At 53.0% G+C, this 21,027-nt stretch overlaps 1 protein-coding gene across 1 annotated transcript in view; it reads right to left on the bottom strand.

Moving 5' to 3' along the window:
* The window catches only part of AP1B1 (adaptor-related protein complex 1, beta 1 subunit), a 34,174-nt gene that overhangs the window by 9,496 nt on the left and 3,651 nt on the right, over positions 1 to 21,027 (bottom strand). The window contains exons 4-13 of the mRNA XM_011934808.1: positions 20,877 to 20,974; positions 19,101 to 19,322; positions 15,894 to 16,014; positions 15,042 to 15,137; positions 13,913 to 14,028; positions 12,747 to 12,912; positions 5,464 to 5,562; positions 4,685 to 4,944; positions 3,837 to 4,038; positions 2,163 to 2,306 (exon numbers count right to left, since the gene is read on the bottom strand). Of these exons, the coding sequence (XP_011790198.1) occupies positions 2,163 to 2,306; positions 3,837 to 4,038; positions 4,685 to 4,944; positions 5,464 to 5,562; positions 12,747 to 12,912; positions 13,913 to 14,028; positions 15,042 to 15,137; positions 15,894 to 16,014; positions 19,101 to 19,322; positions 20,877 to 20,974 (1,524 nt within the window). The remainder of the gene's footprint in view (positions 1 to 2,162; positions 2,307 to 3,836; positions 4,039 to 4,684; positions 4,945 to 5,463; positions 5,563 to 12,746; positions 12,913 to 13,912; positions 14,029 to 15,041; positions 15,138 to 15,893; positions 16,015 to 19,100; positions 19,323 to 20,876; positions 20,975 to 21,027) is intronic.

The raw sequence follows: 21,027 nt of genomic DNA, 5'->3' as shown, positions 1-21,027 counted from the left end.
TGAATTCACAAGCCTAGTGCCAGCTTGCCAAAGGCCAGCTCCAGGCTTTCTTTTCCTTGCAGCTCTGCAGTGCCTGGCAAGGGCCGGCACCCACAGGGTTACAGGAGTCTTTGCTGTTCTCTGTCCCTTAGTCCTGCTTTGTGTGCCTGTGATATTGGGCTTCTGGCGAGTACAGGTTGGCCTCATGCCTTGGTGCAGCCAATCCAGGTAGTAAGTCAACTGCACATGCTGTACGTTATGCCACGATCCTACATTCCCTTGGCCCTGCTGGCCCTGACACTCCACGCATGAAGGCAGGGGCACAGGTCGTTCTCACGCTCTGTGGGGCCACCATCATGTAGGGGTCTGGAGCAGAGGCTTTAGTGTTACTTGCTTTCACTTCCAGACTCTGTCACCAGCTATGTGACCTTAGGCAAAAGCACTCAGATTTCTCAACCACGAAATAGGAGGAAGAGCCACAAAGGGCTGCTGGGAGGAGGACGTGCTGGTGGTGGCTGTGGAATGCTGTGCCATTCCTGCAAGGAAGTGTGTGGCTACTAGTGTCAGAGCTGCTGTCTGCTGTGGGCCTCTCAGTGCCCAGACCCTGCCAGGGCCTCCAGTCACCACCACTGCAGGCGCAGCTGGCATAGGGTGGAGAAAGCCAGCTCAGGGTGTAGGGAGGTGGGGGTTCATGGCTCCCTAGTCATGACAGAGCTGTCACTGCCCCTGACCCCCAACTGTATCCTGTTTTGGGGCGGGGACCTCAGAAGCGAGACGGGGGCTCTGGCAAACACAACTTCTGATCTGAGTGTGGTGAGGGGATCAGGCCAGGTTGGTCCCCTCTGGCAGCTTCCTTGACACTGACAACATGGCCCACACTGAGCTCTCCTCAGTGCTACACCCGCATGTTCTCACACCCTGAACTCAGCTCTCCTTCCCTCAGCCCCGGCTCCTCCCTCCCAGGGAGCTCTCAAGTCTGGCCACTGTTTCCACCCACAAGAGCCCTCGTGGTCCAGCTGCCGCAGCACTCCTCCTCCCTGCCGCAGAATCCCCTGGGGCCGGTGCTTCTGCCCCACCCCTTCCCTGCACACGCAGCCATCTTTCTCAAGTGCAAATCAGACTGGTTCATCTCTGCTTAAAACTTTCCAAAGCCTCCGGCTGCGCCAGGATCAAGAAGAAACGCTCAGCCTGGCCCACCAGCCTTGCCAGCTTCTTCCTTTGCTGATCCCTAGTCTAGCCAGGAGTCTTGGGGGTGTGCCCTAGGTGGCACAGTGGGCTTCTATGGGCATCTTCAGGTGGCATAACACAGTGGGCTGGAGTCAGGGATGCTGGACGTCCTACCATGGGGACAACCACCCCACAACAAGCAACTGTCCTGCATCCTTCCAGTATTTTCTGCATGGTTTCAACATATCCTGAGACTTCCAGGAACACAATTCTCAGGAAAATCAAGGGAAGCCTGTTGTTTATCTTACTCTGAACCTTACTGGGAGTCAGCGACCACTTCAGAAACAAATGGCACCACTGGCCAAACCACTCATGGGGTCCAGGCTACAAACACCCAGACTGTGGATGCCACAGTCACAGTGACTTTGCCTTGCAGCAAACACCTGGCAACTTCATATCTTCCGGGGTGAGTGGGCGGGCGTGCCCAGACACTTATAACATTGATACGTACACTTGTATTCTCTTCCTTTTATGTCTCCTCCATGCAGTGAAAGCATCTGAGTATTTTTGGAATGCTGTGTGTAGGTAGGTTACACAGCCCACCAATTGCATTTAAGGAGAGGAATGGTGACAATGTAAAATGTCGATGATGACTAAGGCGTGCTGGGTCTGATGGCACTGAGAACTACTGCTTCCACCTGACAGGCCTCTGCTGATTCCCTGACAGAGGCCAGGGTCTCCCTTCCCTCCAGGCCTTACCACAGGCTGTTCCCTTGGTCTGGCGCCCCTACCCGCTTCTGTTCAGCTAATGAGGTCCTGCGACTCCTCCGGAAAGCCTGCCTAGGCATCCACCAAGCCTGACTTAGCTCCTTTTCCTCGGTGCCCCCGTGGCCCCCAGCTTCCCTCATCAGCGCTGGCCTGAGCCAATTCCACGGCCGAGGCCATTTAAAGGAGCCCACATGCCAGTCTCTGTAACTTCTCTCTGCTCCTGCCAAGAGAGAAGACAAGTGACTTACTGCTTTGGGGGCCACATATGATCCTGACAGGGTGCCCACACCACTGGTTAGGTCAAAGAGGTCACTCAGGCCACTGCCGATGGGTGCTCCAAGACTGGCTGGTACTGCTGCTGTTGGAGGTGCCACGAAGTTGGTGCCCCCAATCTGGAAACGGAGGGAAAGAGTCAGAGGCAGGCATCAAGAAGCAAGGACATCAAGGGCTGGGAATGAGTAGAGCCACCTGGCTCTTTAGAATACACTGGGGGCAGGGGGCAGGACAGCCTCCATATCAACTCTAAATTACAGAAACAAGATAGAGAGAGGTGGGTGGAGAAGAGGGGCTGAGCCCTCCCTTGCCCTGTAAGCCTTGAGCCTTAGGAGTAACGTCTGGCAAAGGGCTGGAGACACTCCCAAATTGACACTCAGCCCATGGATAAAAGGAGGTCCCAAGACACACGGCTGGGTGGAGACATGCTATGCAGACGAGTGCTCTCCCTCCAGGACATTAGAGAGGGGTTGTGGGACTGAGGGCTGGCAACCCCTGGGATGACAAGGTGACGTGTCATGGGGTGGTAAGGACTGGGCAAGAATCCATGGCTATGGGGCCCAGTGGTAGCTGGATGCCAGCTGGTCAAGACAGAGACTGCCAGGACGCTGGACCAAGGCAGGGGCTCAGCAGGCGGGGGCTGCTTTGACATCACCCGACCCTTGGGATGCTGGGCCAGCGCTTTCGGGAGGAGCAAGGATGAAGGCTTGGTGACGCAAGGGTTGAACCATACCCCTTCAGGCTCATCCCCCATCTCCAAGCAGAAGCAGGCAGGTGAAGAGAACAGGCAGCCACATGCAGAGAGAAAAAGCCAGGAAGGAAGACAGAGAAACAAGAAAGAGAAGGGAAAGAGACAGGAGATTAGTTAACCGTAGCTCCATCCAAGAGGAGAGTGGTGTGAGGCTGTGTAGGGGCCTACGAGAGGCCCAGACCCTGTCTCTATGAAAGGCACTACACCACACATTTACCCCAACACCCATTCTGCACCACAGCCCTTCCTGCCTCACCCTAGCAGCGTTGATCGCCAGTCTCCTGCCCCCGTGCTGCCACCGTGCAGACCTGAGTCGAGCACAGTCAAATGAAGAGGCTCAGCCACCCCCAGCACCTGGCCCTGCTAGTTGCCTGAGGAAGCCCCAGGGAGACACCCAGGTTAGTCTCAACACTCCCCTCCCTACTGTCTTCCCTTTCCCCTCTCTCCCCGGCCTCCCATGTCCTCTCAAATAGGCCTGGCGGGGCTTCTGTTCCCAGCTGGGGCAGCATGAAGCTAAGTGGACACAAGTCTGATTCCTCAAAGCTAGGAACACCCTAGCCTAACAGGGCAAAGGTGACTGTGATGCCAGGATCAGGGCAAGGGCTACGATGGGCCTCCCTGCCCAGGATCTCCTGGGACTCGAAGGTCCAACAAGGGAGTGGAATCCTGTCTGCCACTCAGGGGCTGTGCGACCTTGGAGGGAAGGCTGCCTGGCCTCTCTAAACCTTGGTTTTCTCATCATAAGTAGGGAGCTACACAATCACCTCCGAGGGTAAATGGTAAGAGCTCAATATAATGTACCTGAGGCACTCAGCTGGTGCCTGGCATGGAGGGGCGTTCAGTGACTGCTCCTCTGAGGATCATTACCAACATCATCCAGAAGGCACCCATGACATACCAGGCTGTCAAGGCCACCGCCAAGAAGGTCCACAGCTCCCATCTGCACTGAGGAGGTGGTCAGGGGTGGGCCGCTCACTGGGGGGCCAAGGTCCAGGTTGAGGAGGTCACCCAGCAGGTCGCCCTGGGCGGGGATGACATCTGGCTGCTCCCCAGGAGGTGCTCCGGCAGGGGCTGTCTCAGGACTCTCTGCGCTCTCACTCCTGCCAGGACACAGAAGGGAGAGAAGGTCAGTAGGGCGGAGGCATCAAGATGTCTCAGGAAGGTCAAAGAGACCCCAGCCTCCAGGCACCTCCCCCAGGACAGGCACTGAGTCTCCTCACTGTCCCCGACAGGGCTGTCCACATGGCCCCACTGCTTCCCCATTCCCACAACAAGTCCATCTTTCAGGCCCTCCGTGAGGATGAGTGAAGGGAGAGGGCCGCCTGCTTCTAGCCCTCAGCCCACGCCAAGGAGAAAACTGGAAGCCAGTGCCCTAGGATGGTGCCACCAGGTCGCACCAACCACCTGGGAAAAGCAGAGGAGGAGGCACAGACAGGGCTCTGGAATGAGACAGAACCGGTCTGAGTCCCAGCTCTGCTAGTTGTGAGATCCTGGACCAGTCCCTCAAGCTCTCCTTGTCTCTTGTTCCCACCTGAAGAATGGGGACATTTGCTCTCAGAGCTGTTATTAGGATGGAATGAGGTCATCTAGCAAATACCTCATGTACAATAAATAGCTGAGAAAAGGTTGTCAGTTTTCCTCAGACTCAGGCCTTGCCAGGGGACGACACACCAGGCCTTAGTGCCTATGCTGCTGAACTGGGAAAGCAGGTGTGGAGGCTCAGGCCTACTGGCCAGTCTCACTCACGAGGCCGTGCGGGGTGGTAGGCTCTTGTGCACGACGCCCCGGCCCCCCTCCACAAAGGCACTGGGAGGCTTATGGTAGACAGAGGCCAGCGTGCCGATGTAGCAGATAAGCTCGTCCAGCAGGGTGGGCTCGATGAGGTCCGTCTCTTCAGAGATGAGTGGCTTCTCAGCCAACACTACCTCCTTGGCTGCCACTGGGTCCGTGGAAAGCAAGCGCCAGTAGATGTAGCCACGGTCCCGCAGGTCCGGGTTATCTGAGTCCTTGTGGGGGTGAGGAGAAGCCCATGAAACTCAGAGTAGCCAGGTGAGAAGGGAGGAGATTTTCCTGTAGCCATGAGCCAGGAGTGGCACAGGGCTGGCCAGTGGGGACAGCAGTCCTGAGCACTCCCATGAGCCTGCCCCTACACCACCTACAGGGCCATACCCCCGCCCCGGGCTCATTCTCCATGGTGCTCTACTCCAGCCTGGCCATGCCTGTCTCTACTCCCAACTGCCCGCTGTGGCCTGCCCTTCCTGCCCCCAGCGCACACCCTCAGGCTTCCGCAGGCTCTCCCCCTCTGTCTAGTTTGTCTCAGCTTCACTACTTGACCTCACTGCACTTTGCGTTCTAAGCTCCCTGAAGGCAGGGAGCTTGGGTTACTCTGGGGCTGGAAGTCAGTCCCACCCACAAGATACCTGTCTCAGGAGTGGGCCTGGCTTCCAGGTCTAATTCCTGGGACAAAAGTTCCCCTGCTTGAGTGAGGGCTGTGCTGGGCACAGCGGGGCGGTTGGGACACCCACCTGAGTGGCCAAACTGAGGACCTGCTGCACCAGCTCCTGGGTCTCTGTTGGCTTCTTCAGGAAGAGTTTCACGATGCCTGTCAGCAGCTGCAGCTGGACCTGCAGGGAGGGAACAGCAGTGGCGAGGAGGAAGGTGGGCCTCACATGGGGACAGTGGGAGACCAAAAAGGCTTGAAGAGGAAAAGGGTGTTCAAAGTCCCTGGAAGCCAAGCACAGCTCTTCTAGGTTTGGGGCTGTCACGGCACACACGCAAAGGGTGGCCACAGGTGTTGGTGCCGCTGAGCAGCCAGACCTTGGCATCACTCAGGAAGGAGCTAAGCACTGGACTATTTGGCAAACCCAAGCAGGCCAGGGGCCGCCGCCCATCCCTAGAGTTCTAGAAACCTGTTGGAGCTCTAGACTTCACAGAACTACGAGAAGCTCACATGTGGCTGGTATGCTTCTTATTGGGACTACCTGTCAACAAGTGGCAACAGCTCCATGGAGTCCCAGGGGACTGGGGCAGCAGGGTCCACAGAGCCTGCCATCAAGAACCTGTACTTCTACCAGATGGTGGGAACCATTCCTGGTGGCCCTCCACCGGCCCCTGCTGCATACCTGGACATACCCAAAGCTGCCCTCATCCTGGCCAATACCTCCTTACCCTTCAGATCTCATGCCAACCCCACCTCCAGAACCCCCATGCTTCTGCAGCCTCTTCCATCCCCTCACAGCACCACCAGTTGCTGGCTGTCCTGTGCAGTGAGCTCCCTGTGGGCTGGAGAGATGTCTGTCTTGCTTACTGCCGTGTCACTAATTACTGCCCAATCTAGTGCCTCGTGTAGAGCAGGCACTTAAGAAATACTTGCTGACCGAAGAAACATCTATGCGAGAACCAGCCTTTGCACATAATCCTTCCTTAGTCACGGTCTCATTTTGCAGTCCTGGGACAAGGGGGCAGCCTGAGGCTCCTGGAGTCGGGGGCAGTGAGCCCATGGGCTGTGCCAGGGACAGGTCTGCAGCAGGAGGGCAGGAATGGCAGGGCAGGAAGTCCAGCAGCAGCCACGCTGGCAGCATCTCTGACGCCTGCCCAGCAGGAGGGCACTTGTGCAGGGAAGGCTGACAGCTGCAGGCAGAACGGAGGGCATGTGGTCCTCTAATTCTGGGACGAACCAGAGTCTCTGCAATTTGGTTACATGTGGGCCAGCAGCAGAGGAGCAGTAGGCTGGCTGTTTCCGAGGCAGGAGGCAGCCCAGCATCTGGCTTCCAGACTCTAGCCCCTGCCTGGGTAGCCAATGGGAAGCCATTTACCCCCATCTGTAAAGGAGAGGTGTGGCCTACTTCATGATTCTTGTGAGCTTTAAAAATGGCAACTCATGGCAGTTTGCTTGGAGGTAGAGTCAGATCACACCTTATTTGAACTCCAGTTCTATCACTTCTCAGCTGGGTGACCCTGGGCAAGTCATTTAGCTTCTCTGAGTCAGTTTCCTAATCTATAAAACAGTCATTACATCTCACAGGGTTAATGGAGAGTTGATGAGACCACAAATGAAAAGAAGCGGCCGGGCGCGGGGGCTCACGCCTGTAATCCCAGCACTTTGGGAGGCCAAGGCGGGCAGATCACCTGAAATCAGGAGTTCAAGACCAGCCTGGCCAACATGGTGAAACCCTGTCTCTACTAAAAATACAAAAATTAGCCAGGCATGGTGGCAGGCACCTGTAGTCCCAGCTACTCGGGAGGCTGAGGCAGGAGAATTGCTTGAACCTGGGAGGCGGAGGTTGCAGTGAGCAGAGATCACGCCACTGCACTCCAGCATGGGGGACAAGAGTGAGACTTTGTCTCAAAAAAACAAAACAAAACAATAAAAAAGCATTGTATATTCTGCTAAGGAATAGCTGTCATCATCACAGTCATTATCACCACTACCATCACACAAGGACTCTTGAAAAAGTTCTTCCCAACCCAGTCAGCTGGATGCCTGGAATTATTCATCACTGTCAGATCTGCTGTGGTGGTCAGGTATGCCTCAGGCTGCATTGCCAGAGGGTGGTCTGGCCAGGTGCCCAGGGCCCTGGCTCAACAATTCATTCCAGTTCCTCTGAACACACTCAAGCTGTTAGCCTGCATATTTAGGGCAATCTTCCTGCAATGATGCCATTACCCCTGCCATCCAGACAGGATGGGATGGCAGGACAGGGCCAGATGCAGGCTGGGCTGATATACCACCCTGGCCAAGATTTTTTTTTTTTTTTTTGAGACGCAGCCTCACTTTCCTGCCTAAGCTGGAGTGCAATGGGGTGATCTCAGCTCACTGCAACCTCTGCCTCCTGGGTTCAAGTGACTTTCCTGCCTCAGCCTCCTGAGCAGCTAGGATTACAGGCACACGCCACCACACCCGGCTAATTTTTGTGTTTTTAGTAGAGATGAGTTTTACCATGTTGGCCAGGCTGGTCTCAAATTCCTGACCTCAAGTGATCCACCCACCTCAGCCTCCCAAAGTGCTGGGATTACAGGCATGAGCCACCATGCCCAGCTGCTGACCAAGACTTTCTAAGTCGGCTGTCCATGGCTAGAGAGGCCTAGGAGCCAAGGATGAAAAGATTCAACAAGACAATGTAAAATGAGTTCCATAATTGTCAAGCCTGGTGCAGTGGTGCAGGCCCATAGTCCTAGCTATTCAGAATCCTTTCAGCCCAGGAGTTCAAGGCTAACCTGGGCAAAACATAGTGAGAGTCCGTCGCTAAAACAAACAAATAAAAAACTCCAAATCATCAAGCACTCAACAAGTGTTCTTTTTTTTTTGAGACAAGGTCTCGCTCTGTTGCCCAGGCTGGAGTGCACTGGTATGATCTTGGCTCACTGCAGCCTCAACCTCCCGGGCTCAAGCGATCCTCCCACCTAGGCCTCCCAAGGAGCTGGGACCACAGGTGGGTGCCACCACACCCAGCTAATTTTTTTATAGAGATGAGGTCTCACTATGTCGCCCAGCTTGGCCTCAAACTCCTTCAAAAGATCCTCCTGCCTCGGCCTCCCAAAGTGCTGGGGTTACAGGAGTGAGCTGCTGCACCCAGTTAACAAGTTTTTTTTTTGTTTTTTGTTTTTGTTGTTGTTGAGATGGAGTCTGGCTCTGTCGCCCAGGCTGGAGTGCAGTGGCCGGATCTCAGCTCACTGCAAGCTCCGCCTCCCTGGTTTACGCCATTCTCCTGCTGCTCAGCCTCCCGCGTAGCTGGGACTACAGGCGCCCGCCACCTCGCCCGGCTAATTTTTTTGTATTTTTAGTAGAGACGGGGTTTCACCGTGTTAGCCAGGATGGTCTCGATCTCCTGACCTCGTGATCCGCCCGTCTCAGCCTCCCAAAGTGCTGGGATTACAGGCTTGAGGCACCGCGCCCGGGCACCAAGTTTTTTATTTTTTCCTTTTTTCTGAGATGGAGCCTTGGTCTGTTGCCCAGGCTGGAGTGCAGTTGCATGATCTCGGCTCACCGTAACCTCCACCTCCTGGGTTCAAGCGATTCTCCTGCCTTAGCCTCTGGAGTAGCTGGGATTACAGGCGCGCAGTATTTTAATAGAGATGGGGTTTCACTATGTTGGTCAGGCTGGTCTCGAACTCGAGACCTCAAGTGATCCGCCCGCCTCGGCCTCCCAAAGTGCTAGGATTACAGGTGTAAACCACCGCGCCTGGCCCTAACAAGTATTCTTAAAAGAGCTTTGAACTGTGTTGTGAACAAAAGATGCAAAGTGAACAGGCTACTGAATTACATCACACCCCCACAGCTACCATTAAACTGAGTGCTGGAGCGGGCACTTTACACACAATGTCCAGCAGTCTTTGCAATAACTGCACTAGAGACAAGGAAATGGGTTTGCTGAGTTCACGTAACTGTGCTCCAGGCCACACCACAGGGAGGAGGCTGGATCTCAAACTTCAGAGCTCTGTTTCTGTTCACACCACCAGACTCTTGGCTTACCTCTCCCTGTCCAGCTTCTCTCATCCTGGCTTTTTAGCAGGCTTAGCTGCAAAAGATTGACTCTATGATAGGGGCAGAAGCACACCCCTACAGCAGCGGTTCCCAGCCTTTGTGGCACCAGGGACCAGTTTTGTGGAAGACAATTCTTCCACACATGGGGTATGAGGGTGGGGGGATGGTTTCGGGATAAAACTGCTCCACCTCAGATCATCAGGCATTAGGTTCTCATAAGGAACGCACAACCTAGATCCCTCGCCTGTGCAGTTCATAATAGGGTTAGCGCTCCTTTGAGAATCTAATGCTGACACTGATCTGACAGGAGGTGGAGCTGAGGCAGTAATGCTTGCTTGTCTGCCACTCATCTCCCGCTGTGCAGCCCAGTTCCTTACAGGCCATGGTACCAGGTACTGCGCCATGGCCCGGGGGGTTGGGGATCCCTGCCCTACAGGACATCCTCACAGTGATCCCAGGCAGGACTTGCCTGCAGGAACAGAACCCAGCATAGGCAGGCTTTGCTTCTGAGACACCGGGAAGAGGCTGGTATTGCAAGCAAAGGCAGTCTGGAAGCAGGTGGCAGTGGGGGGGTGACGGTGGGAATTAGTACTGTGATTCTGGGATGGACATCTGTTGTTTTTGCTCACCCAGCATCTATTCTGTCTTCTGGGAACAGAAACACTGGCTTTCCTTCAGAGCCTCACCCTTCTTTCTGTCCCTTTCAGTCCACACAGACTGGGACTGGTGCCTGAGAGACCTTGCCAACCAGAGTCACAGTGCCTGGCTCAGGATAATGCTAATAGGTCCTGGGACTTTTGCTGGAACTACTGAGGGAAGAAGAAAAATTCTTTCCATGGGAGTTATTGTGCCGTAAGGACATAGCCTGGAACTGCTGACTCCTTACAGCTCCCACTCTTGGGAGCCTACCCACGGCAGAAGATAGCTCAATGCCACCATCCAAGCACCCTCAGCCAGGAGTCCCAGAAGGCAGCGTGCTACCCACACTTGCCGGCTACTGGAACCAGTTGCTCCCCTTTTTGGCCTGGACTAGTTTGCTTTTGAAACCAATTTGGCCCAAACCAACACTACTATGAATGAGTGTTTATTATGGGCTGGGCATGTGTTAAGGACATTATACCAAGCATCCCAATTTCCCTTTTGTAGCAAAAGGATGAGGGAAGATCTAATGATTCTCATTTTACAAATGAAGAAACTGAGGCTCAGAGTTATAAGGGATAAGCATAAAGTTACTGAGCCAGGAAAGGGCAGAGGAGGGGTATGGACTCTGGGATCTCCCATTAAGTCCCACACTTGGACCCGTGGGGTTACACTGCCCCAATTGGGCAGCAAAAATTTCTGTGCTCACGAACAGACTAACACGGTTCCCAGTTAACTGAGAAAAGGGAATACAAATGACAAGGCAGACATTCAGGCTCATTCATAACAGAAATGCAAACAGAACTACAGTGAGGTACTCGTTAGCTACTGGACCGGCAAAAACAAAGCAGAGGTAAGAAGAGGGCAATCCCACCACCTGAGACGGGAGTTTAAAAACCAGCACAACCTCCACAACAGAAACCTGACAATGGCTACCCAAATTTCAAACTCACATGCCCTTTTCTCTAACATCCTGCTGTTATGAATGTATCCTCCAGCTATGCGTGCAGATGTGCATTACACAGATTATTCTCAACAGTACTGTTTTAATGAGCACAAGACTGGACACCTAAACACCCACCAGGAGAGGCTGGTTAAATAAAGCATAAATGAATGAGAGAGCACGGTCTTTGGAGGTATTGGTAACAGAAAAAGGCAAGGTGCTAAACAATTTGAATTTGCAGAGTATGCTACCAGCAGTGTTTAGAAATAAATGAGAGGGCAATGTAGATACAGTTGATTCTCACTACTTGAGCAATCCATGTTTGGGAACCTGCCTACTTGCTAAAATTTACTTGTAGCCCCCAAATCAAGACTCGTGGTGCCTTTGCAGTCATTCGCAAATACGTGCAGAACCGTGAAAACTTCGAGTTGCCTGACACACACATTCACAGCTGAGGTCAAATAAGGCAACGCTCTGCCTTCCTGTTTCAGCTCTCATCCTGTAAATAAGCATCCTTTCCACCACCTATTTAGTGCCATGTTTTTCACAGTTTTGCGCTTTTTGTTGATTTGCTTGTTTAAAATGCTCCCTAGCGCTGAAGTGCTTGCCTAGTGTCCCCAAGCACAGAAGGCTGTGATGAGCCTCAGAGAAAACACATGCGCTTGATAAGCTTCACTCAGGCATGAATTACAGTACCGATGGCCATGAGTTCAATGTCAATGAATTGACAATATATATTAACTAAGATGTTTTTAAACACAAACACACATTTTAGAAGGTTATTAACTGATCAGCTGACAAAAACGTTGTGTCTAGATGCTCACAGAAACCAAACTCTGTATTTCTCTAGGAGCTATGGTTCAGTACTTGCTAATTCAGTGTTTGCCATGACTATGGAACAGAAGCACCATGAAAAATAAGAATGAGTTGTATATATGTGTGTATGTCAGATGTGTGTATGTGTATATAGGAAGGATGCATGCGTGTGTATGTTTCTGTGGGTCTACTGGTGTATTCCTAAATGATCTCCTGAAGTTTCCTAAAAAATGAAGAACAGAGGGCCGGGCATGGTGGCTCACGCCTGTAATCCCAGTACTTTGGGAGGTGGAGGCTGGCGGATCACGAGGTCAAGAGATAGAGACCATCCTGGCTAACACGGTGAAACCCCGTCTATATAAACATACAAAAAATTAGCCGGGTATGGTGGAGGGTGCCTGTAGTCCCAGCTACTTGGGAGGCTGGGGCAGAAGAATGGCGTGAACCCAGAAGGCGGAGCTGGCAGTGAGCTGAGATCACACCGCTGCACTCCAGCCTGGGCAACAGAGCAAGACTTCATCTTCGTCTCAAAAAAAAAAAAGACATCAAGAACAGTGGTGACCTCTGGGAGAATTTGTGGCCTGCAAAGTGACAAAGAGGGAAACTTTTCACTATATATGCTTTTGTATCAATTTTAAACCAAGTCAATGTATTTCCTGTTAAAATATGAATATGAAATTAAAACAAAATGAAGAACTTGTGCCTGCCTTCTATCCATACCACCACAGACTGTCTCATATGTCTCCCTGACTTGACTGTACTGCAGTGAGGGGGAAAAGGGGTGGTGTCCATTAAGCGCACATCACTCATCTGTCTGTCAGTGCTACTGACGAGGTATTAGGAAGGGAGGGTTTCATGGCAGTATGGGCCACAGTGGGGCTGAGCTGCCAGTCATGACTCACACCCTGGCCGGCTCACTGGCTCACCTGGGTGCTCTCGTCATGAAAGCCCTCGAGGAAGCTCTCCAGCAGCTCATCTGCGTTGTCGATCCGTTCTGCATACTCGCCTACAATCCAGATCATGGCAGCCCGGGCCTCAGGCTCATCCAGGGAGTCCAGGTTCTCACATAGTGTGGCAATCACACTCTCATACCTGGGAGACCAAGGCACAGTTGGTATGTGAGCCCTGAGGAACAAGCAACCCAGGGAAGCCAAGCAGGGGCCAGGAGGGAAGGGGACCTGCCTCGTAAGACCCCAAGGTGGCAGATAAAGGAGACGTGACTTTCTTTTCTTTTTTCTTTCTTTTTTTTTTTTTTTTTTTTTTTTTTTTTTTTTTTTTTTCTTTTTTTTTGGAGACAGAGTCTCGCTGTCACCGAGGCTGGAGTACAGTGGCCGGATCTCAGCTCACTGCAAGCTCCGCCTCCCGGGTTCACGCCATTCTCCTGCCTCAGCCTCCCGAGTAGCTGGGACTACAGGCGCCGGCCACCACGCCCGGCTAGTTTTTGTATTTTTTAGTAGAGACGGGGTTTCACCGTGTTAGCCAGGATGGTCTCGATCTCCTGACCTCGTGATCCGCCCATCTCGGCCTCCCAAAGTGCTGGGATTACAGGCTTGAGCCACCGCGCCCGGCCACTTTTTTCTTTTTTTTTGAGACGTAGTTTCGCTCTGTTGCCCAGGCTGGAGTGCAGTGACGCGATCTCAGCTCACTGCAACCTCCACCCCCCTGGTTCAAGCAATTCCCCTGCCTCAGCATCCCAAGTAGCTTGGATTACAGGCACACACCACCATGCCTTGCTAATTTTTTTGTATTTTTAGTAGAAATGGGGTTTCACCATGTTGGCCAGACTAGTCTCGAACTCCTGACCTCAGGCAATCCACCTGCCAAAAGCCTCCCAGAGTGCTGGGATTACAGGTGTAAGCCACCACACCTGGCCTGGGGATCTGAGTTTCATCTATCACATGTTAGCCCTTATTGTGGCCTGCAGAGCAGAGGAGGGGCAGTGTGGACGAAATAAAAAACAAAGAGTTTCTTTTGAGAATGCTGCTTGTGACAGAGAAGGAAGGAAGAGGAGACTCCTCCTTCCTTTTCCGCCCCGACATCCCTGTCCCCAGGCAGAGCCAGATGCCCTCTCCCTAGGAGGGTAGGCACGCACTTGTTGGGGTACTTGCGGAAGATGTCCTTGATGACCACGATGGCCTCCTGGACCACGTAGTTGACCTTGGTCTGGATGAGGTCGAGCAGCGTGCTCACACAGCGCTCCGCAGATTGCTGCATGGGAAGAGGAGAGTGTGGATGAGGTTCCCACACCCCATTTCCAATACAGCCTCTGATGTCCACACCTTGGCCAAGGGCTCCAAGTCACTCCTGGTGCACCTTCCTTGTCATAACAGGAAAACAGGAGAACCCTCTCCTCAGGTAACAGGAGAACCAGTACCAAATCATGGCCCTAGGATGGCAGGGACATGTGGAATGAGACTGAGGAGAAGCCAGAGGCAGAGCTCCTGAGAGCAAGGAGGGTCCTTGGAGCTCCTCTAGGCCAGGACCTGAGGGCAAGGTGACTACAGTGCAGTAGAACCCCACCTCTCTTTTTACTTGTTTCAGGAAGGGGGCTCCTGTGACCAGAAACACTCACAGAACCTCTGATTGCTTCTGCCTTTACTTCCACACACTGCTGTCATGGCCTGCTCTGAAGGAGATTTCTCAGGACAGTATCACAGGCTGAGATCACAGCACACCTCAAAGGGATAGGCGGGGGGTGACCAGCTATCCTAGGACCCTCCAGTCACCAGTGGAGGAGATTCTTCCATTGAAGGAGAATCTGGCTTAGTGGTCACGGAACATCTCCACAGGCAGAGAAAGGAAGGGGAGAGATAAAATGCTAGGACGCAGGAGTCTGGAGTGGCCCTAGGGCGTGTGGACACAGAGGCACGTGGGCGGCTGAATGACAATATTTGCCAAAAAATGTCCTTGCCCCAGAGCTCTGTGAAGTGAATGTTAAGTCCACCAGTTTGTGGCTGTCCAGCATCTCAGCAAATGCTGCAGGAGAACCATGATTATGATGGGTTAATTTGATCTGCAGCAACTCGAAGGCCTAAAGGATACTACAGAGTGAGAAGGAACCCTACCAGATCTGCATAATGCTCGCCATGGGGGCTCCAGTGGTGAGCCTCAGGCCTTCCTAGACCACCAGCAAGCTGGCAGATTCTTCTTGAATCAGACTGGTTTCCTGGTTTCAGCTCCTTTTCCCTTCTCCAGCCAAGGAGAGAGTCCCAGGGCCTCACCTCCACCTTGATGGCACAGCGTCCAATGGCACGTACAGCCTTCCGTACAAAGTCCACATCCACTTCTGTTGCGTACTCTTTCAGTTCCGCCAACACCTGTGGCCCAAACAGAAAAGATGGGGTTGGGGGGACCTGATGGGGCAATCTGCTGGAACACTCCTGGACAGCGAATATACACAGACTCCCTAGGAGAATGGGATTCTGCCTCCTACTCCAGGTAGAAGGCCCAAGGGAGAGAGCTGGCAGGTGCCTGAAAAGGAAAGCAGGCCTGGACAACCTTGTTTGGGGTTGATCTAGCTAACATATCCAATACCACTTTGTAAGGGATGACAGGTGGTAACAGGAAGAAACATTCTTTAGTAACAAAAACATCAGTCCTTTTTTTTTGTTTTTTTGAGATGGAGTCTTGATGTGTCGCCCAGGCTGGAGTGCAGTGGTGCCATCTCAGCTCACTGTAAGCTCCGCCTCCCGGGTTCACACCATTCTGCTGTCTCAGCCTCCCTAGCAGCTGGGACTACAGGCGCCCACCGTCACACCCAGCTAATTTTTTTGTACCTTTAACAGAGACAGGGTTTCACCATGTTAGCCAGGATGGTCTTGATCTCCTGACCTCATGATCCACCCACCTCGGCCTCCCAAAGTGCTGGGATTACAGGCATAAGCCACCACGCCTGGCCTAAAAAAAACATCAGTTCTTTCACTTGCTTACGTAGCCCCATGTCCCATGCTGAACACTCTTCATGAGATAAACCGTTAATGGTAAGACTGGTCACCTGGGCCAGAGCCCACAGTCTGGTGGTGGTGGAACGGTCCCACACCAAGCCCATGCCCTGACCACCACACTCTGCTGACCTGGGCAATGTTGGCCTGGGAGGCCAGGCGGATCATGATGTCCAGTTTCTCCAGTTTCACGTAGATAGGGTCATTGTACTTCACGAAGAACACCTTCATCTCGTGCTTCAGGATCTCAGGCCTGATGGTGAGGCAGGATGTCCGGAGAGCAAAAAAGAAGGCTTAAGCCTCATGAGAAAAGGCCCTCCACATTTGCTGGGACATTTCTGGGGTCTGAGGTGGAGCCTGATGTTTTTGAAGGCAGAGTCACTGCCATGACTGCAAGCTCCTGGGCAGAGGGCCCAGCAACCTCTGCAAGCTCCTGGGCAGAGGGCCCAGCAAGGCTCTGACTGCTCCTGTGTGCCTGAGCACATCGTCAGAAGGCAGAGGGAGCGCAGTAAGAGAGGCTCACTCTCCAGAGGCAGCAGGCCCCCCGGGAAAGGCTTGCAAATCAGACAGATCTCAGTCCCAGTCCCAGCCTGTGACCTCAGGACTCTTTCCTCACCCATGAAATGGGAATGATGCTGTACAGAAACACGTTACCACCGCAGGTCTGGCACTGCTAGCCTCAGAAGGCCAGGCACGTGGCAACTTGGATTTTGGAAGAGTTCTCACTGTTCCTTAAATGAGAAAGGTATTTAACTGTGCCTAGATCATTGTACAAAGAATACAGTTTATGCTGAACATATGCTTCCCTCCTGGGAGTCTGGAATTTGTGTAGGTGCCCCCGATAACAAGCCTGAGTGCCGAGTCTCAAACAGGCTTTCCTGGGCAGAAACATTACACAAGTTGCCGCATTTTGCTGGGGGAGGAGTGTGCTCTGTGTGACTCCCCATGGGAAGGAGGAGGTACAAAAAAGCCTCTCATGGAATCCTCCAGACTGTCCTTCTTCCCTATGACCCAGCCGGGCAGCCCTGCTCTGCTGCTGACAGATCTTTGCTGTGGGTATAGCTATCTGCTGAGTCCTGAGTGGGCGTGGCACCTCGTGCCTGTCATCCTGGCACTTTGGGAGGCTGAAGCAGGAGGATCGCTTGAGCCTAAGAGTTCAAGACCAGCCTCGGCAACACAGTGAGACCCTGTCTCAAAAAGAAAAAATATATTTAAAAAATATATGCTGAGTACTGTGAGTAGTGCTAGTGAATCATGAGCATGAGGGTGGTCTTGGGACTCTGACACCGACACCGACCTAATCGGCCTGCTGTGAGAGTGAGACGAGAAGCATCTAGCATGATCGATGCCTGCCTCAGAGAAGGCATCACTAGGCAGGAGCTGTCACTAGCTGAGCCCTTTCACATGTGTCATTGTTCCTTCCTCAAAGGCAACATCCTTCTGCCTTCCGCCAGTATCACCCACCACATTCTTCCTGAACAAGGAAACTTCAGAAAGGGTGAGAGGCTGGCACTAGGTCACATGGCTAATGTCAGTAAGGACAGGAGTGGGGCGAGAATCACCTACCTCTGATTCCTACTCCTATGCCCTTCCAGACAGAAAGAAGGAAAGAAAAGGTACGAGGACAGATGGTGAGGAAGGGAGAAGACAGCACAGAGAGAAAGGAGAAAACTGGGTACTCCATGCTGCTGTGCACACTGCGGGGAGGTCCTGGCCAAGCAAGCAGCCTTTGTCATGCCCCACGGGAGAGGCAAGACCCCGAGCTGGGTAGCAGGAAGATGATTTCTGCAATTAGGACTTGGCAAAAGCTGCCCAGTCACGTCTCAGGACCAGGGCAGGGCATGTCTCAGTGACGTGGACAACTTCTTTTTTTGTTGTTTTTTTTTCAGACAGAGTCTAGCTCTGTCATCCAGGCTGGAGTGCAGTGGCAGAATCTTGGCTCACTGCAACCTCCGCCTCCCAGGTTCACATGATTCTCCTGCCTCAGCCTCCTGAGTAGCTGGGACTACAGGCATGTGCCACCACGCCCGGCTAATTTTTGTATTTTTAGTAGAGACGGGGTTTCACCATGTTGGTCAGGCTGGTCTCGAACTCCTGACCTCGTGATCCGCCCACCTCGGCCTCCCAAAGTGCTGGGATTACAGGTGTAAGCCACCGCGCCCTGCCCAACTTCTTAAGAGATTTACCATGTTAATTACAGCACAGGAAACCCTGCATGCTCATCTGCTCTACTAGTCACTATGTCACATTAAATCCGTGACTCCAGGGCACTGGTGTATAAAGACCCACACTACAACCAGGAAGCCCTAGTTTCATCCCTTGGTTTAGGAACTCAGAAGGCTTTCCCATATTTACCTCCCTAATCTCCCAATTCAACCAATATCTCTGGGTCCCCCCAGAGAGTACTAAGACCCAGACTGAAGCTACAACCAGGAGGACGTGCTGTCTTCCAAGAGAAAATTACTAATGAGGCCCCAGTTCTCTGTGTAGCCCCACTCCCAGCAACAGGGCCTGTTGTAACATACGAATGATCAATGGTCACTACTGTCAACTCCCCACTGCTGACTGAGCCATCTGACCAAAAGCTGCGAGGAGAACTCAAGGTCAATCCCCCTCTCCAGAGCTGCAGGGCTCCACCACTTAGAGCCACTTCAGAGGAAGAAGTGGATCATGCCATGAACCCCGCAGACCCAGCACTGCTCAGTGGTTTTTCTGCTCTCGCCTACCCCCCACTACCAGACCGTGTGCCCTGGGAGCAGCGGCTCACTGCTCAGCCATTCTCACGGGAGGGAAGCGGGTAGCACAGCATTCGGAGTGAGTCCAATGTACCCCTCCCCCAGGCCTCGAGGCTCCAACCTCAGAGAGTTTGACTAGAGCTATGGACTCTGTCCCCCGAAGAAATGCGCAGATACACAAAATCTGACAGCCCATTTCAGGACAGCTCTGTGGACTAGGAAGACAATATCTAGTTTAATCACCAGGTTAGTCTTTACACAGCCTGCTTCCCAGTTAGGTTAAGCCAGGGCTTCTCAACCTCAGCACTGCTGACATTTCGGGCTGTACAGTTACTGTGAGGGGCTATTCTGTGCACTGCAGGATGCTGACCAGCATTCCTAGCCTCTGCCCACTAGATGCCAGGAGCATGCCCCCCTCAGCTGTGAAAACCAAAGTATCTCCAGATACCACCAAATATCCCTCAGGGGGCAAAGTTGCCCCTTTGGTTAAGCTATGTGAGACTTCCTGCATGGTGACAGGTCAGTTTCCTTTGACAGCCCCCATTCCCAGCAGAAGAGGCTCCCCGAGGGGTATGCATGGACGTGTGTGTGGTGACCTCAGTACCTTTTCTGCACGATGAGATTGATGTTGCGCAGGGCCACGTACTGCAGCTCTGGCTCAGCTGACAGCAGTGTGACCAGGGGTGGGGCCAGCTTCTTGAGCAGCGTGCCGTAGTAGTCCAGGTCCTTAGACAACATCTCCATGAACTTCATCAGGACCTTCACAGCAGAGAGCACCACAGCGGAGTTGGCGTGGGAGAGCCTGGGGGTGACCCGCTCACAGATGCTGGGATCCGTCCATTCCAATGGGGCAAACAGGAAAGACAAAGGGAAACAACCTGTTTTTAGTTACCAAAATAGCATGTACAGGCCAGGCACAATAGTTCAAGTCCTGCAATCCCAGTACTTTGGGAGGTCGAGGCGGGTGGATCACTTGAGGTCAGGAGTTTGAGACAAGCCTGACCAACATGGTAAAACTCTGTCTCTACCAAAAAACACAAAAATCAGCTGGGCACGGTGGTGAGCACCTGTAGTCCCAGCTACTCGGGAGGTTGAGACATTAGGATCACTTGAACCCAGGAGGTGGAGGTTGCAGAGAGCCGAGATTGCGCCATTGCACTCCAGCTTGGGCAACAGAGTGAGACCCTGTCTCAAAAAAAAAAAAAATAGCATGTCCAACCTGGGCAAAATCGTGACACCCTTCTCTACTAAGAATAATTTTACACATTAGCTGAGTATGGTGGTGCATGCCTGTAGTCCCAGTTACTTGGGAGGCTGAGGCAGGAGGACTGCTTTGAGCCCAGGAGTTTGAGGCTGCGGTGAGCTGTGACTGTGCCACTGCACTCCGGCCTGGGTGACAGAGCGAGACCCTGCCACAAACAAACAAACATGTTTTTTGTAGAAGAAAGATCTAAATCCTGGTTCTGCTGCCTGCTAACCCCCAGTAGGTTGAAATCACTCTGCACTTCAGTTTCCTCCTCTATAGAATCAAGATGATGCTGCCTACTTCACAGGGTTGCTGGGAGCTTAACTGACATAATGCATATAAAGAACAAGGCCGGGCGAGGCTGAGGGGGGTGGATTGCTTGAGCCCAGGAGTTTGAGACTAGTCTGGGAAACACGGTGGAAACCTGTCTCTACAAAAAAAAATATATAAAAATTAGCTGGGCACACTGGCATGTGTAGTCCCAGGTACCTGGGAGAATTGATTGAGTCCCAGAGGTTGGGGCTGCAGCTCCAGCCTGGGGGACAGAAACCCTGCCTCAAACAAACAAAAAAGAACAAGCACAGTACTGGCACGTAGTACATACTGTATAGATGGCAATTCCTCACTTCCTCTGACTTGGAGGGCATCTTGTGGTTAAGACCATGAGTCAGGTGAGCCCCAGCCGGGGGACCTGCGCAATTCCCTCCACCTCTCTAAGTTGGAGCTCCCTCATCTAGAAAGCGAGGGATGATGACAAAAGTTGCATTAAAGACTCTAATGTGTGGGAAGCACCTGGCAGAGCCCCAGACACCCAGTGAGAATTCAATGAGCAGTGGCTCTGGCACTACCCATCTACTGAACTCAACAGAGGTGCCCTGGGCTTCTGCGAGCTCCCAGGCCAGGCCAGGCCTATGCCCACAGCAGGCACCGAGCTGACTGCCCAAGGCAGCTCTCCTGCCTGCCTGGCTCTGGAGAAGTGGGAAGCAGGCAGGCCTCCCCTTTAGGTATGTCTGAGGGTAGGTTGTGGGGCAAGGCACTAGAAAGGGGCCCACTAAGGCCCGAGGCCCAGTGCCTGGTTGGAGCCCCTGAGGACCAGGGTCCTCAGGCTGGGCTGGCAAGGGGCAGCCCGCTCACCTCTGGGCCTCGCGGTCGTCCTTGGGTGTATAGTTGGCCAAGCAGTCCAGGATGAAGATCTGGCCCCACTCAGTGCACTCGTTCAGGGCTGTCAGCAGCTTGTTGACGGACTGTGGGTTCAGATCGAGCAGGTTGCTGCTGGGGTGAGACT

The sequence above is a fragment of the Colobus angolensis genome, unplaced genomic scaffold (genome assembly GCF_000951035.1).
Source record: "Colobus angolensis palliatus isolate OR3802 unplaced genomic scaffold, Cang.pa_1.0 Scaffold139, whole genome shotgun sequence".
Taxonomy (NCBI): Eukaryota; Metazoa; Chordata; class Mammalia; order Primates; family Cercopithecidae; genus Colobus; species Colobus angolensis.
This window is presented reverse-complemented; position numbering and strand designations above follow the sequence as displayed.